A 14,547-nucleotide genomic window follows, 5' to 3' on the forward strand; every position below is an offset into this window, starting at 1 on the left:
AAGGTAATTATCATCTCGTCTCCACCCCTCACCCCCAAATGAACTACAAAAACGTGTTAATGGACATTCAGTTACAGGCCCCTTTAAGGGACAGTTAGCGACGTGTACTCTTTAAAGTGCTAGCTTATACAGACGCATAATGACAATAATGCTTTGCTACTACATTGTTTAGACATGTCCATGACTAACAATAATAATCAGATGAACAATAATGAATGGAGTCCTTTAGCTCTTTCAACACAGCCTAGAGAGATATTATTTGATTGTGTGTTTATATGAACAGGGGCACTTTGATGGAATATGCATATGTTCTGCCTATCCCCTACAGTCAGTACACAGTGATCACTGTGTGCACGCTTACTTGCCCTCACTGATGTTATGTGAATAAGGTCTCGTAGGCACGCATGTTGATGCATCATTATTGTGACAATTGTTCCTTGGCCCTTATTGATTGTAATGCATGCTGTTTTACTGACATTGTGTGAGCATTTAGTCATATGGATAAGGACATTATAGCATATGATATTTGCAAAATGTATATTGGTATTTAACGGACATACTTTCTCCAGGCATGCACTTCTGGTTCTTAATGGCATATTTCTGTACAGATACCTTGATGTCCATCTTTTTGACCACTACACATCTAGGACTGGATGTTTATTTACTTGCTTGGCATTATGTGAACATATCACTATCTAACTTGTTAGTAACTCACCTAGTGATCACAGCGGTGGCTTCTGGCTTATTACTGTTTTAGTCACACTTATCCAAGGCCTGTTATTTAATTTTTAAGTACTTTTTTGTGAGTCCCTCACAAAATGAGGGACACAATGGTGTCCCTCATTCTTAATACTTTCTGACTGTCTAAACATGTTGGTGATTTTCACTCTCACATCGGTGATTGGCAATTACTCTGAAGTATTCCCCTAATTCTACAGCATCTAATGAGTACAATATAATCTCGTTATAGTAAACTCTGATATAGTGAACCTTTAGGTATAATAAACTGAATGTCCCAGTGACGGCCAAGCACCATTATAAATATATGGGAGTAACTCCTGTTATAGTAAACCCAAATATAATAGAACTTCTGTTATAGTAAACCTGTTTTTTGGTCCCTCCGGTATTCTGTATCTGGCTATAGTGTAAAGTGGGCGGTCACATGCGTCATACATCATTCAGAGACCCATGAGCCATGGTGCGTGGGTGAACTGGCAGCCACTTGTAGTCTGCTCTCTATCTGCACACTACTCTGGGCCTGCCTGGATTATCCCAAAAGCGCCAGCCAGTGAGACTTATGCTTACTGTGTAAGCTGCTGCATGAATACTAAGGGAATTGTCTATCATCTGTGACTTGCTTGTGCATGGCTGCAACGCTACAGTACCATCCAGGCTGCACAGACGTGGCTATAAGAGCACACGATCAGTACTGTATCTGCATTACTTGGTGTCTCCTATGCTTCCTGTGCTAACTGTTGCATTATTATTGCATGCAATCCCTGCATGTTGAGCACTGTGCATTTATGTAGCTTAGTCACTGTGTTCGCTTGCTGGGGCCTTGAAATGGAAAAAAATGACTCCTGATTATTGACTGAATTAAGATACCATATTATAGTATACTCTATGCGACTGAGTATGACAACTTTTGATTATAGTAAATTACTTTGCCCGGTCCTTTGAGATTTACTATAAAGGGATTCTACTGTATACCTTTTTCATTATTGTTTGACTGTAATAACAGATAATACTGAACTTACATTGATAAAGGGACGCTTGGAAGTTCCAAAACGTTAGATTATCACATGGTTTTGAATAAACTACCTTTAGGCTACTTGCACACTAAGACGTTGCGTTAGGTGCCACGTTAAAGGAAAACTTAAGCCAAACAAAAAAAATGACATTTACTCACCCGGGGCATCCCTCAGCCCCCTGAAGCTGGATGGTGCCCTCGCAGCCCCGCTCCGATCGTCCTGTCCCCGCCGGCGGCTAGCGTATATACGCTATAGCAGCATAGAGGGGTGATATAGCGGCTGGGAACGCGGAAAATCAGCCGCGTTCCCAGCCTGTCGGCGGCTGTCGCCGAACCCGGAAGCAGCCGCCGGCGGGGACAGGACGATCGGAGCGGGGCTGCGAGGGCACCATCCAGCTTCAGGGGGCTGAGGGATGCCCCGGGTGAGTAAATGTCATTTTTTTTGTTTGGCTTAAGTTTTCCTTTAAGGTCGCATAACGTGCACCTAACGCGACGCCTGGTGCTCTTCTATGTGGACGTCAGAGTGAGCCGCGTTGTGCAGCTCACTCTGGCGTCCATTATGCTGTGATGCGTACTCTTGTGCGCATGCGGTATCACGTGGTCCCGCCGGCCAATCGCCACACAGAGCGGCCGCTCCAGGAAGTAAACACTGCACGTCACAACGTGCAGTGAATATTAATTAGCCATGTGCCTGGCCGATCTCCGCTCCTCCCCAACATGACTGCGCATGTGCAGACAGTCTAACGTGGCATAAGCCGCTCTAACGCCGTAGCATGCTGCACTTTCGGGAGAACGTGCAGCGTTACACGTAACGCAACGTGGGCTGTGTGAACAGCCCACTTGTTACATTGCTGTGCGTTGGGGGAGCGTTACAGGCGCACTAACGTGCGCCTATAATGTCCCTGTGTGTAAGCAGCCTTAGTCAATGGTTTGCCGGCTTTATTTTGCAATAAACTAATTGTTAATTGAGGTGCTGTTGTATACCTGTCTCCGCATCGTGGCAATCCTGGCGAACCCATAAAATGCACAGTACACACCACAGGACTGGACAGACACATATGTACTCAAATGGTTTGGTCCTTTACATCCATCCTGTTACTGATGAAAAAAAAGGTTTCTTAATTCGTTCAAAAAGACTGAAAACTTCCAGTCCAGAACTCCTCTGCGCATTTAGCACAGCCTTTCCTTCCCAAAGGTTTCCTTCTGCCAATACAGGTTTCCTTTATGCTACCACCTGCTGGTGACACGTGGTAATGCAGTAAAACCAAGGTGAACTGCTAAACCAATGTATTTTTGTGAATGGACTTTTCTGCTAATTTATTGATACAACAGACCATTATTGTCTCCTTAAGACTGTGGAGGCTGAACATCAAACTATGTATTCCTCTCTTTAATAAGAGGTCATATTAGTGAGGCTTTGGGGAGACACCTGTCTTAGGCCCCGTTCACACTTGCGGTTGTCTGCCAAACGGACCGGATGACCTGACCGGATCCGGATCGGATCCGTACGGTTCTGATCCGGATCCGATCAGGTTGCATCAGGTGTTCATCAGGATGCGATCCTGATCCGTTTGGCAAAAGTTACGTAAAAAACAAAAAAAATGTTGGGGTCTGGGAGGTCAGCAGAAGGGGGACCTGTGGAATCAGGCCCTCCGCTGTTTAGCACTCACCTCCACCTCCAACATGCTGCCAACATCTCCAGCTCGTGCTGCTCCACTCTAAAATGCTTGCCCATGTGTCCCCGATCCAATATCGCCGCAACAATCCTCATAGGAAGTGGGGTAGAACATCCGGATTTTTAGCCAGTGTGTTGTGCGCTATCCGGTTCTCATTGATTTGTATTGGCCGGATGGTGCAGTCCGGCTCCGCCCCGGATACGGCTGCCGGAGTAGCCGGACCAAAAAATAGCGCATGTTGGAACGGACGCCGGAGTCCGGATCCGGACGAATGTGAACGGTGGCATAGACTTACATTGCTATGCCGTGCGTCCGTTTCGTCCGTTCCGCATGCGGTGCGGCTCCGGCACGGCGATTCCGGATAGCCACCGCTAATGTGAACCGGGCCTTACTTACATTTTGTAAAGTAATAGACTACCCAGCAAGCTCATGGTGAACCAGAACTCCTAGGAGTGTGTAAGAGGCTACAAACGACCAAAATGCCTTCTTACTAAAATGTTATCCAAAACAAAAGTTTGCCTTCTTAACCTCTTTGGGACCAAGGACATTCGAGTAACGTCCTATGTGGCTGTCTGTGGCTAATAGGGCATAATTCTTAACGTCTTTGAAGTCTTGCCGCTCCCGACACCATCGCACGCACCTGGTGGAGATTAATTTGTCGTATGACAGCTGATATCTCCCCTCACTGATCAGGAACCATGCCAATCGTAGTGATCACTGAAGCAGCGGCTTAAGGGGACCCACTCACCTCTTCTGACGCTCCTCCGGCAATCGTTGCTCCTTCTCCGCTCTGCCCGACATCCACCCTCTTTCCGCCACTAACTTTCCGGATCCTGGCTCTATAACGTCATCAAGCCGGGACCCGGAACTTAGCGTCAGTCTGTGGCTGGATGGCAGGGAGAGCTGCTCATCGCAGGACCCAGAGAGGTGAGTAATGAAAGTTGCCTGTACTGGAAATACCTATCTATACAGGGGATGCCCATGCCTGACTATCTATACTGGAAATACCTATGCCTGGCTATCTAAACTGGGTACACCTAAACCAGGCAAACTGCTCTGGTCCCAAAGGCGGGTTTAATGGACGGTCTCCAAGTGTTTAAAACAGCATCAGTCTGTGTGCATGTTGGATTAGTGTGGCTCTGTACAATTAAGAAGCTGACATCATTGCATTCCAGCAGATCTGGAGGTGCGTTTAGTTTACAGGGACAACAAAGAATGATTTGCATATTCAGCAGTGATGCATTGTGGGAGATATCATATGCTCACTCCAACCTGAATTATTGTAAAGAGGAGAGACTTTTGCTATTTGATAAATTGAGTGGGCGGATCTCCCAGGTCTCCAGTGCTGTAAGGCTTGCACACAGTCTGTATTTCCTCCCTGTGTTTATATGGGTCTTCCTCTGGGTTTTCCAGTTTCGTTCTGTAAAGTGTTGTAATAAAAGTGTCAGCTCTTCAAAAATGTTTTTTTATTCTGGGAAGTCCCTTTAGTAACATACCGCATGCTGCTATATAATTGCCTGACGTACTAACATACATTTCCATGCAAACGTTACATTCTGATCTTCCCTCTGGCACATCCATACATCACTGCATTGAAGCACTTGGCAGAGGTGCTTTCCTTGTATTTACTGGTCCCTTTTTCCAGTAAGCACGCAGCATTCCTATGCAGTTAATGAAACATGCAGAAGAGTGATCTTACCTCATCACTGTTGCACAATATTCCTTACCAAGCATCATTATCACAGACTTGTATAATCAGCAGCTGTGGCAAAGCCTGAGGTAACTGGCATTTCAAGGTACTGACTACTATTTTTTTTTTTTTATCCCCGTTCTGTGTGATTAGCTTCAAGTAAATTTGCCATTTTCTTCACAAAAGAAAGAATGTTCTGCACTGTATTAAAAATACACTGAAAATATGAAACCTATTTGACTAAATATGGAGTTGGATTCCTTCTGCAACCATCAGCTCTGACCTATGGAGGCATGGGCTCCACAAGACCACAGAAAGTGTCATCTGGCACCAAAACCTTAGCAGAGCTTCCTTTAACCACTTTCCTAACACAGGTTTTTTTTTCCCCTTCAAAACAAGAGCAATTTTCCCACCACACTGCTCCCATTCATTCGCCAATAACTATTAATACTTATAACACTGATTTTTAAAAAAATAAAATGTGGATAAAACTTGACACATTTTATTTGCCCATTTGTCCCAGTTACACATCGTTTAAAGCGGACCCAAACCAAAAATTTTTTTAATTCAAAATATGTAGTTGCACCACTCTGACACATACAAAGATAAATAAACACTCTGTCGGCGTGGGACAGTGCTGCAAGGGGCTGGAGAAAGCTCCATGTGAGTAAAGCTCATTTTGTCTAATTTCCCTGATAACTCCTTTCAAGAGGAGCGGTCAGCCATACTATCTCAGAAAAAAACCCACATATATAAGTAGATAAATACTTGCTCTACTTACATAACCTATGTATTGCACTGTCCAAATTTGGACTGTAGTGATTTTTCTACAGTAAAAAAAAAGAGAAAATCCTTCTTAGCATTTCCCATTTTAAGTGTGGCTATTTTGAAGCCAATCCTGATGTCATTTTCCTCTCTTACTCTCCACTGCCTGATTTGCCCGCCCTTCACTATAGAAAGTGCATTGTCTTAGCATGAGAAATATTGGGCAATCAGAGAGGAACAGAGGTGTGGGAGGCGGAGCAGTGCTTTTCAGCACTGCTAGATTTGGGCGCAGCCGGCGCCTCCATAGACTACAATAGGAATAATTCCTATTGCAGCGCTCAGTGAGTAACGTCGGCTCCGTCAGAAGACGGAGCCGAAGTTGCTTAAAAACATAATAATTCGGCCTCCAGCAATCGCTGGAAGCCGAATTATTTCATTCTCCCACTATCCATGTCGGCCTGGAGGGGGAATAGTAATTAAATCGGCCCGGACTTGTGCAGAAGCAGGATCAGCCATATAACGCTGTATCCTGTGCCCAAGTCTACCGGCGCCGATTTCAAATGTACTCATGGGAGGGGAATACAGGAGGGAAAGAAGATTCAGTCAAATCGGGCTGCATTAGTTAAGTCTGAGGGGGGAATAGAGAAGCAAAAAACGAACTACTCAGCATGCCCTGTAACTTCCTATTTGTGTACCAAATTTTGAGTGTACCAAATAAGAGTCAGGTAAACTGGGGAATGATCATTTATCAACAAGAAAAGTAATAGGGATTTTAACTATTGGATTGCCTGGTTAGCATCCTTATTACTTGTTTACCAGCTACAAATAAAGAATTGATTTTTGATTTTATGCCCGACAGTTACACTTTAGGGTTACTTTCACATTGAGACGTTGCGGTTTGATGCAATGTTAAAGTCACACCACAAGCTTACAACGCAACATCCCAAAAAAGTTGTAACGTAACTTAATGCCCTGTTATCGTCGCATACAAGCAATGAAAAGTATGCTTCCAAGTTAGTACTGTCTGCTTAATCGATTTTGCCGCTCGATTCTTCACTTGATTCTCTTATCTTCCGCTCGTTTTCCTTATCTTTTTCCATTCATTACTATCAGGAATCCAGCGGCAAAACGATCGAACGGGAGATCGGACATGTCGGAAATGATCTATCTGCTGCAAAAACAACCCGTGTTGTATATTCCCAGCATCAGACAGAGATGGCAGCTCAAAATATAGCGGCTCATTGACAGGCTGAATACTCTCTGTACTCTCTGAATACGCACAGGGTGTGTTTCTCTGTGTTTTCCTTCTTTCCTCTGGAAGGGTTTAGGGCCTCTTCAAGTAGACTTGCGTGGGCTGTCAGTTGTAATGTGTTTCTGTGCAGCAGAAAACTGTAAAAAAAACCAACAAAAAAAACCTGCACAAAGTGTGAAAGAGCCCTGCATGTGCACTTATATCTTATATAAAAGATAAATACACAAGCCTGTTATTTTTTTAAGCTGCACTACAACTTGAATCTGTAAACACTGCTACAGTTTGTACAATAGTTTATTCTGCTTTAGTGTTTTCTGTCCAAGATATAAATATTTAGAAAAATTGCAGATTTTAAATAAAGGTTCTACAGCGCTGGTCTTTGGATGGACCAATCTGAAACGTCTGGACTGTCTAGTATCTGACCTCCCCATCATGGCCTACCTGCTACCACAGACTTTTAGTTCCAAAATACCACTTATGAGGTAAAATGGACGGTAAGTGTTCCAGAAGTGAGGCCAATGTGAAGTGCGAATAAGTGAACTCCCTTGTCCACATGTCTGGGTGCTGAAGTGTGGTGATGGGCAAATTCAGGTTTCCGAATCTCAAACCGAATCTGAACACCAACCACTAGCCAGCAGATATGGTGTGGAGTTTGAACATTGCATAAACACCTGCAGTGCAGAAGAAATAAGACCGTAAGCAAGGCAGGCAATTCACCTGCTTTTCTATGTGCTGGTTTTTCAATATTTTGTATTCATTTTCTACTCCTATAATTGAAAAATTGTTTGAAAATACACCCCCACCCTAGACAACCACCGATTATCCAAATTTTAATCAAAAAATTTTTTCTACAGCATGGGTTATCTCAGGTCCACTTTAAACATGAAAATTAGCAAAGTACACCAAAACCTTCACTGGAAGAACTGACTGCAATGTCTGTCTCACCTATCTCCTTTACAGCATCTCTTTATTACTTCGAGGGCAATTCAACTTTTATTAGAAAATTGCCATAAATATTGATGGGTGCTTCACAAGTCTTTGTGTAATTTAATGTTATAAATAAATATTTTTATTTCAATTTGCAGCCAGCTAAGAATTACCCAAACTGTCTGTGAGCTTCTTGTACTGGTTCCAAAGGACCGCCCAGAAACTCCCACCTAGATGCACAGAGCAGGAGCTTACATAACTCAACAACTGGACTAATCCATTGACTGGCAGTGCATCTATATAACACACTGGAATGATTGTTTTATATGTACATAGCCAATAAATGGCTTCATCCGGATTCAAATCTTCTTGCTAAGACCAAGTAAGTGAGCTGAAATCATGTTTGCTAGACCTTCTAATATACAGTATAGCGAGCAAAAACAGAAACAAAAGTGCAAAAAAAAAGAAAAAAAAAAGAAATTAAATTTTCTCTTCAGTATAGGTATGCTTCAATGCTGAGTTTACGTCTTCCTTCTCAGTTCTGATATCCAATCTGGGTCTGCATCCTCTTCCTCAAAGTCTCTATAGAGCAAATAAAAAAAACATAATATTTGTGATCTGATCACCCTATTATCAGCATCATAAATAGTCCTTGTAATGTAATGTTCATGTAGATTTAAATCCCATCCAAACACTAATAGCTAGACTGTGGACAGGCTTCGATCTTTAACACTGGCCATCATCATACATTTACATTTGCAGTTAAAGCGGACCTGAAGTCAGAACTTCCTCTCCGCTCAAAAAAATACACAACAGCATAATAACTTTAAAGAAAAACGTGTTACAGCTGATACAAATTCTGCAATAAAGCTGCAGTGTGTACTTCCTGCTTTCATGGAAGCAGACATAGGGTTAGCATCCTGTGTTTAGAAATTAGCAACTCTTTCATGGAAGCCAGCTGACACAGCTGAGAGCTCAAGTTACAGTGGTTAGTCACAGATGACACTCTAGATACATACAGGGTGCAATTCTCTATTTCCTTCTTTCCTGTGCAAGAGTTAAAGTCCACTCTAAGGGCCCTTTTCCACTAGCAGTCGCAAGCGTTCACGCTGAACGCTAGCAATTGCTGAATCGCAATTACCGGCGATTCCCCGACGTTTGCGGCCGCGATTTTGCTATGCTATGCACTGCATAGCAAAATTGCGGCAAATATCGCTCCGCCGCACGTTCGCGTTCCCGTAAGAAACGAATCGCGGTAGTGGAAATGACCTACCGCGATTCCTATGTTAAAAAGCAAACCGTAGCGATTGCAAAATCGCTAGCGGTTTGCGTCTTTACGATTCAGCCAGCGCAAACGCGCTGGTGGAAAAGGGCCCTCAATGTTTTGGTGAGTGAAAGTGAAATGTACCCTTTCCATATTGAGCTTCACTCGAATAAAAAAAACTTGGCTCAATCTCCTACTTGTCATTCCAGTGTTGCATAAAATAAATAAAAAATATCACTGCAGTCAGTAGAAAAAACTAAATCTGCACAAAATTCGTGTGAATGATGTGACCAGCTTCTATTTAATAGGTCAGATTGCACTAAAAAGCCCAAAATGTGCCTCCAGTTCCAAATCACAGGCTAGACATTCGCAGGGTACCAGTGAATCTTTGTAAACAGGATGTTTATAACAGAGACAATTGTAATGCTTTGTGTAATGTTACAGGCACACTTCAGCATCCTCACTACAGCTGCCTTAATCATGTTAAATCTTAAAGAAAACTCAAGGCAAACCTAATGGAAAAGATTAGATACTTCCCTTTAAAGAGTTACAGATTGCCCAGCAAGCTCATAGTAAACCAGAACTCCTAGGAGTGTATAAGGGGCTAAAAGAGACCGAAAGCCTCCTTACTACAATGTTATGCAAAACAGAAGTTTCCCTTCTTAAAACAGAAGGGATTTGCGATTATTCAGGTTGATCTGAGGTCCGAGGTGTCCTCAAAGCTCATTCCAACCTGATAATCGCAAATACCTTCTGTTTTAAGAAGGCAAACTTCTGTTTTGCGTAGCATTTTACTAAGGAGGCTTCAGTCAGGACAGCAGTGTCAACTCCTTCCTTCTTCTGTTCAAGTCAAATGAATCACTGCTGCTCTCCTGCCTCTCCATCCTCACTCTCTGTCAGACTTCTCACACAGCACAACAAGCTGCTTTTCCCCAATGATGACCTCTTCATCTCGCTCTCTTCTCCCTTCCCCTCTGACTACATGCTGTTAGTGTAAACACAGTATAAACATGCTGCCCCTGTAATTTCTGAGTCTGATGCAAATGTTTCACCTTGCTTCATGAGAGAACTGGCCCTGGAAGCCAGCTTATAATGCAGGTGCGGCAGTACTTGTGCAGGAGAAGTACTGCCAGGTTCATACAAACGAAAGCATATCTAGCAAGCTCTTGTTAGATTTGTTCCAGGGGTTTGTGTGAGGCAATAGTGGAGGCCAGGGGGATATGGGACACCAGTATCTATTTTCGTTCCATTAGGTTGGCCTTGGGTACACCAAGTCCTGTATATCAACAAAATGTAATGTTATATCAGATTTGTAAACCAGTGATTCCCAACCGCTGTGCCGCGGCACACTAGTGTGCCGCGGCATGGTGCCAGGTGTGCCGTCCAGTACGCTGGAGGGGGGAAGCAGCGCTAGAAGGAGGGGCAGTGGAGGCAGCGGTGGGGAGGGGGGAAATATCCCCCCCCCTCCCTCACCTGGGACCCCTCCTTCTGCCTCTCTCCCCCTCCATTTAGCGGTGACAAGTGCAGGGCGGCTCGGCGGCGGGGAGACATGCGCAGACTTACCACTTCTGCGTTCCAAGCGCCGGCAGCGTCATGTTGTCAGATCTCCGCCTTCAATGCCGCCCACTGTGCTTCCTGATTAGCGGAAGAGCAGTGGGCGGCATTGAAGGCGGAGATCTGACGACATGACGCTGCCGGCGCTTGGAACGCAGAAGTGGTAAGTCTGCGCATGTCTCCCCGCCGCCGAGCCGCCCTGCACTTGCCACCGCTAAATGGAGGGGGAGAGAGGCAGAAGGAGGGGTCCCAGGTGAGGGAGGGGGGGGATATTTTCCCCCTCCCCACCGCTGCCTCCACTGCCCCTCCTTCTAGCGCTGCTTCCCACCCTCCTGGGCATCTATACTGGGGGGAACTGTACTAGCTATACTGGGGGCAACTAAACTAGCTGTACTGGGGGCAACTAAACTAGCTTTACTGGGGGCAACTAAACTAGCTTTACTGGGGGCAACTAAACTAGCTTTACTGGGGGCAACTAAACTAGCTTTACTGGGGGCAACTAAACTAGCTATACTGGGGGCAACTAAACTAGCTACACTGGGGGCAACTATACTAGCTATACTGGGCACTACCTACCTATGCTAGCTATGCTGGGCACTATGCTAGGTATGCTGGGCACTATACTAGCTATACTGGGTACCATACTAGCTATCTGGGCACTATACTAGCTATACTGGGCACTTTACTGGCTATACTGGGGCACTACCTACCTATACTGGGGCACTACCTATCCATACTGGGACTATACTAGCTATACTGGGGCACTATACTAGCTATACTGGGGCACTATACTGGGGTAACTATACTAACCATACTGGGGCAACTAAACTCCCTATACTGGGGCAACTATGCTAGCTATGCAGCCGCACCCCAGCCCCCCCCCCCCCCCCCCATAGCCTGCTACACACGGCACTGTCCACTAGGTCGCGCAAACACTTGCGCGCCCCCCGCCGTTCCCCGGAGAAAAATATGGTCAGAAAGTGTTCCCCGGGCCGGAAAAGGTTGGGAATCACTGTTGTAAACCATAAGCATGAACCCCGTGTAATCCCAAATAAATGTGGTCTGAAAGAAATGTGTACAACTTACGTATCTTCATCATCAGATCTTGTTTGCAACCTCTCAGGGTCTACAGAGATCTCCTCCTCCCCGCCATCTGTGGTGTCTGGGCCTGGACCACCACCACAGAGAGGACCTCTCAGGCATTCTTCTGCAGACTCTAATGTACAAACAAAAAAGCATAGCATCTTATAGCATACATAATTATATCATTCCTGATACCATCAGAGATAAATCTATAGCAAGAACTCAACAGTCTTACCAGCTGTTTAGTAGCATTCACAAAATACAAACACATATAAACCATACATTTTATATAGTTTGCTGAAGCAGTAGTTGAGTGCTTGCTCAGTGCAGCCAATCAGGATTTGTGTTTTAAAGACACCTGGGATATGAAGGCTGCCATATTCATTTTTAAACAATACCAGTTCCCTGGCAGTCCCGCTGAGCTTTTTGTCTGCAGTAGTGTCTGACACACACTTTAAACAAGCATGCAGCTAATCCAGTCAGATTTCAGTCAGAGTACCTGATATGCATGCTTGTTTAGGGTCCACGGCTAAGAGTATTAGAGGCAGAGGATCAGGATGATACCTGAACTGTGAGGCATATGGATGCTGACATATTTATTTATTTCTTAAATGAACCAACGTGTAAAACAAATAAAATACATGTGTCAGCCTTCATATCCTTCAAGTGTCCTTTAAATGTAAGCTAAATGCGATTGGTTGCACAGGACACCTGCTCCATTGATGCTCCCCCCTCTTTACACCTCTTGGTAAATCAGTCCCTCTGAATCTTTGCATTGTCCTGATTTTCACAGGAGTCAGACAAATATTACAATCCTCTAGGTTGTCTCTGGATGGCTACAGCATTCCCAGTGGTTAATAGTCCTTGCAGACATGCTACAGAGGGTTCTCGGCAGAGGGGACTGATCAGAGCCACCTCCGCAGACAATTTGGCGGAAATGTTGGCCAAGGGAGCGAGTCATGATCCCTGCAGATGCCATTTCTGTGCTTGTGTACAAAGGTGGCCATACATCAGGTGACTTGGCGGCCGATCGACTATCCAATTCGATTATGCCGCCAAGTGCATGCCCGACTGACAAAGCGACCAATTTCAGGACAGAAATTGGTCGCTTTGTCTATCGCGCATGCTGCAAGATGTTGGGCCGTGCTTGCTTGGTTGGGTGTGCGGCGGCGATATCCGGAACGAGTGACGAGATGATGAAACCCCCGCCACAATGTATAAATTTGCCCCCAGTGTGCATTTATACGTTACCTGTCCTGTTGCAGCCTCTGCACCATGTCCTGTAACCTCCAGGCGGCCATCAGTACACGCTACTGAAGCCTAGCATCTGACGTCAGACGGAGAGCCGCCCGGAGGTTACAGACACCGCGCGGAGGCTGCAACAGGACAGGTAACATATAAACGCACACACCGGGGTGGATACATTTATACATTCGACGGTGCTGACAAGGCGGGCTCAGCAGATTCCCTGAAAATTTCATGCTGAAATTGGATGGGAATCGGCCTGTAGTATATGGGCAGAATCGACAAGAGACAAATTTATCTCTAATCAGATTCGATTAGAGATAAAATTTGTCCCTTTATCGATTCTGCCCATAATTGTCAGGTGTATGGCTAAGTCATATGAGTCATTTAGTTGTATAGTCCTTTAGATTGTAAGCTCACAAGGGCAGAGCTCGCTCACCCTTTTGCATCTTGGAATTTGTTACACATTTTATTCACATTAATTTTGTCACTGTAATTACCAATTCTGTATTTTGTACCAACTCTGTATTTTGTATATTGGTGTATTATCATTGTCTGTATTATTTTCACCCCATGCTTGTTTCTTACTTTGTACAGCACCATGGAATATGTTGGTGCTTTACAAATCAATTATAATTTTAATAATAATAATATTATTAAATGGCAATAAGCCATAGGGACAATCCTGAATTTCTCTACCACTTGCCTCCTTCATTACAGGACATACTGTACATTGCAGCTAAGTATATTATTACGAGTTGCCAGTCCACCTCTAGCATGGAAGCCAGCATTGAAACAGCTGGCAGGCAAATGTAAATGAACACTACAGACATTTTTGATTTCCAGGATATGCTTATGAACCAGACTGATGGCCACACCCAGATCATTCATCAAAATCAACCAAACACAGACAGCTACTCCATGTTCTCCCCAGCTGGCTACACCAGTCCCTGTCTCCTGTTGTCATCAAAAGTACAGGTATTATTCACATGGAACTGCTAATGCAATAAAGACAAATCCACACCACTGACAGCACACACAATTTATAGTAACTTATTGTGTGAAAGGAAATGAAATCTCTGTAATCAAACATATAACAAAAAATTATCTAGAAGAAGATTGGAGGCCGCCATTTCCTCCCTGAGCAGAATTGTTTCATTTTTCCTCTCAAAAGTTTTTCTTTTCACTTGTTAAATGTCACCAGAACTGAGATGGAGGCAGCCATATTGATTTATTTTTAAACAATACTAGCCGCCTGGCAGCCCTGCTGGTCTATTTGGCTGCAGAAGTGTCAGAATCACACATCTGACACAAGCATGGGACAAACCAGTCAGACTTCTG

At 44.4% G+C, this 14,547-nt stretch overlaps 1 protein-coding gene across 1 annotated transcript in view; it reads right to left on the minus strand.

Moving 5' to 3' along the window:
* Positions 1 to 7,429: 7,429 nt before the first annotated feature.
* Positions 7,430 to 14,547, minus strand: part of LOC137543990 (serine/threonine-protein kinase Nek3-like) — a 46,191-nt gene continuing 39,073 nt past the window's right edge. The window contains exons 13-14 of the mRNA XM_068265047.1: positions 11,965 to 12,094; positions 7,430 to 8,642 (exon numbers count right to left, since the gene is read on the minus strand). Of these exons, the coding sequence (XP_068121148.1) occupies positions 8,582 to 8,642; positions 11,965 to 12,094 (191 nt within the window). The 3' untranslated portion in view covers positions 7,430 to 8,581. The remainder of the gene's footprint in view (positions 8,643 to 11,964; positions 12,095 to 14,547) is intronic.

The sequence above is a fragment of the Hyperolius riggenbachi genome, chromosome 2, assembly GCF_040937935.1.
Source record: "Hyperolius riggenbachi isolate aHypRig1 chromosome 2, aHypRig1.pri, whole genome shotgun sequence".
Classification (NCBI taxonomy): domain Eukaryota; kingdom Metazoa; phylum Chordata; class Amphibia; order Anura; family Hyperoliidae; genus Hyperolius; species Hyperolius riggenbachi.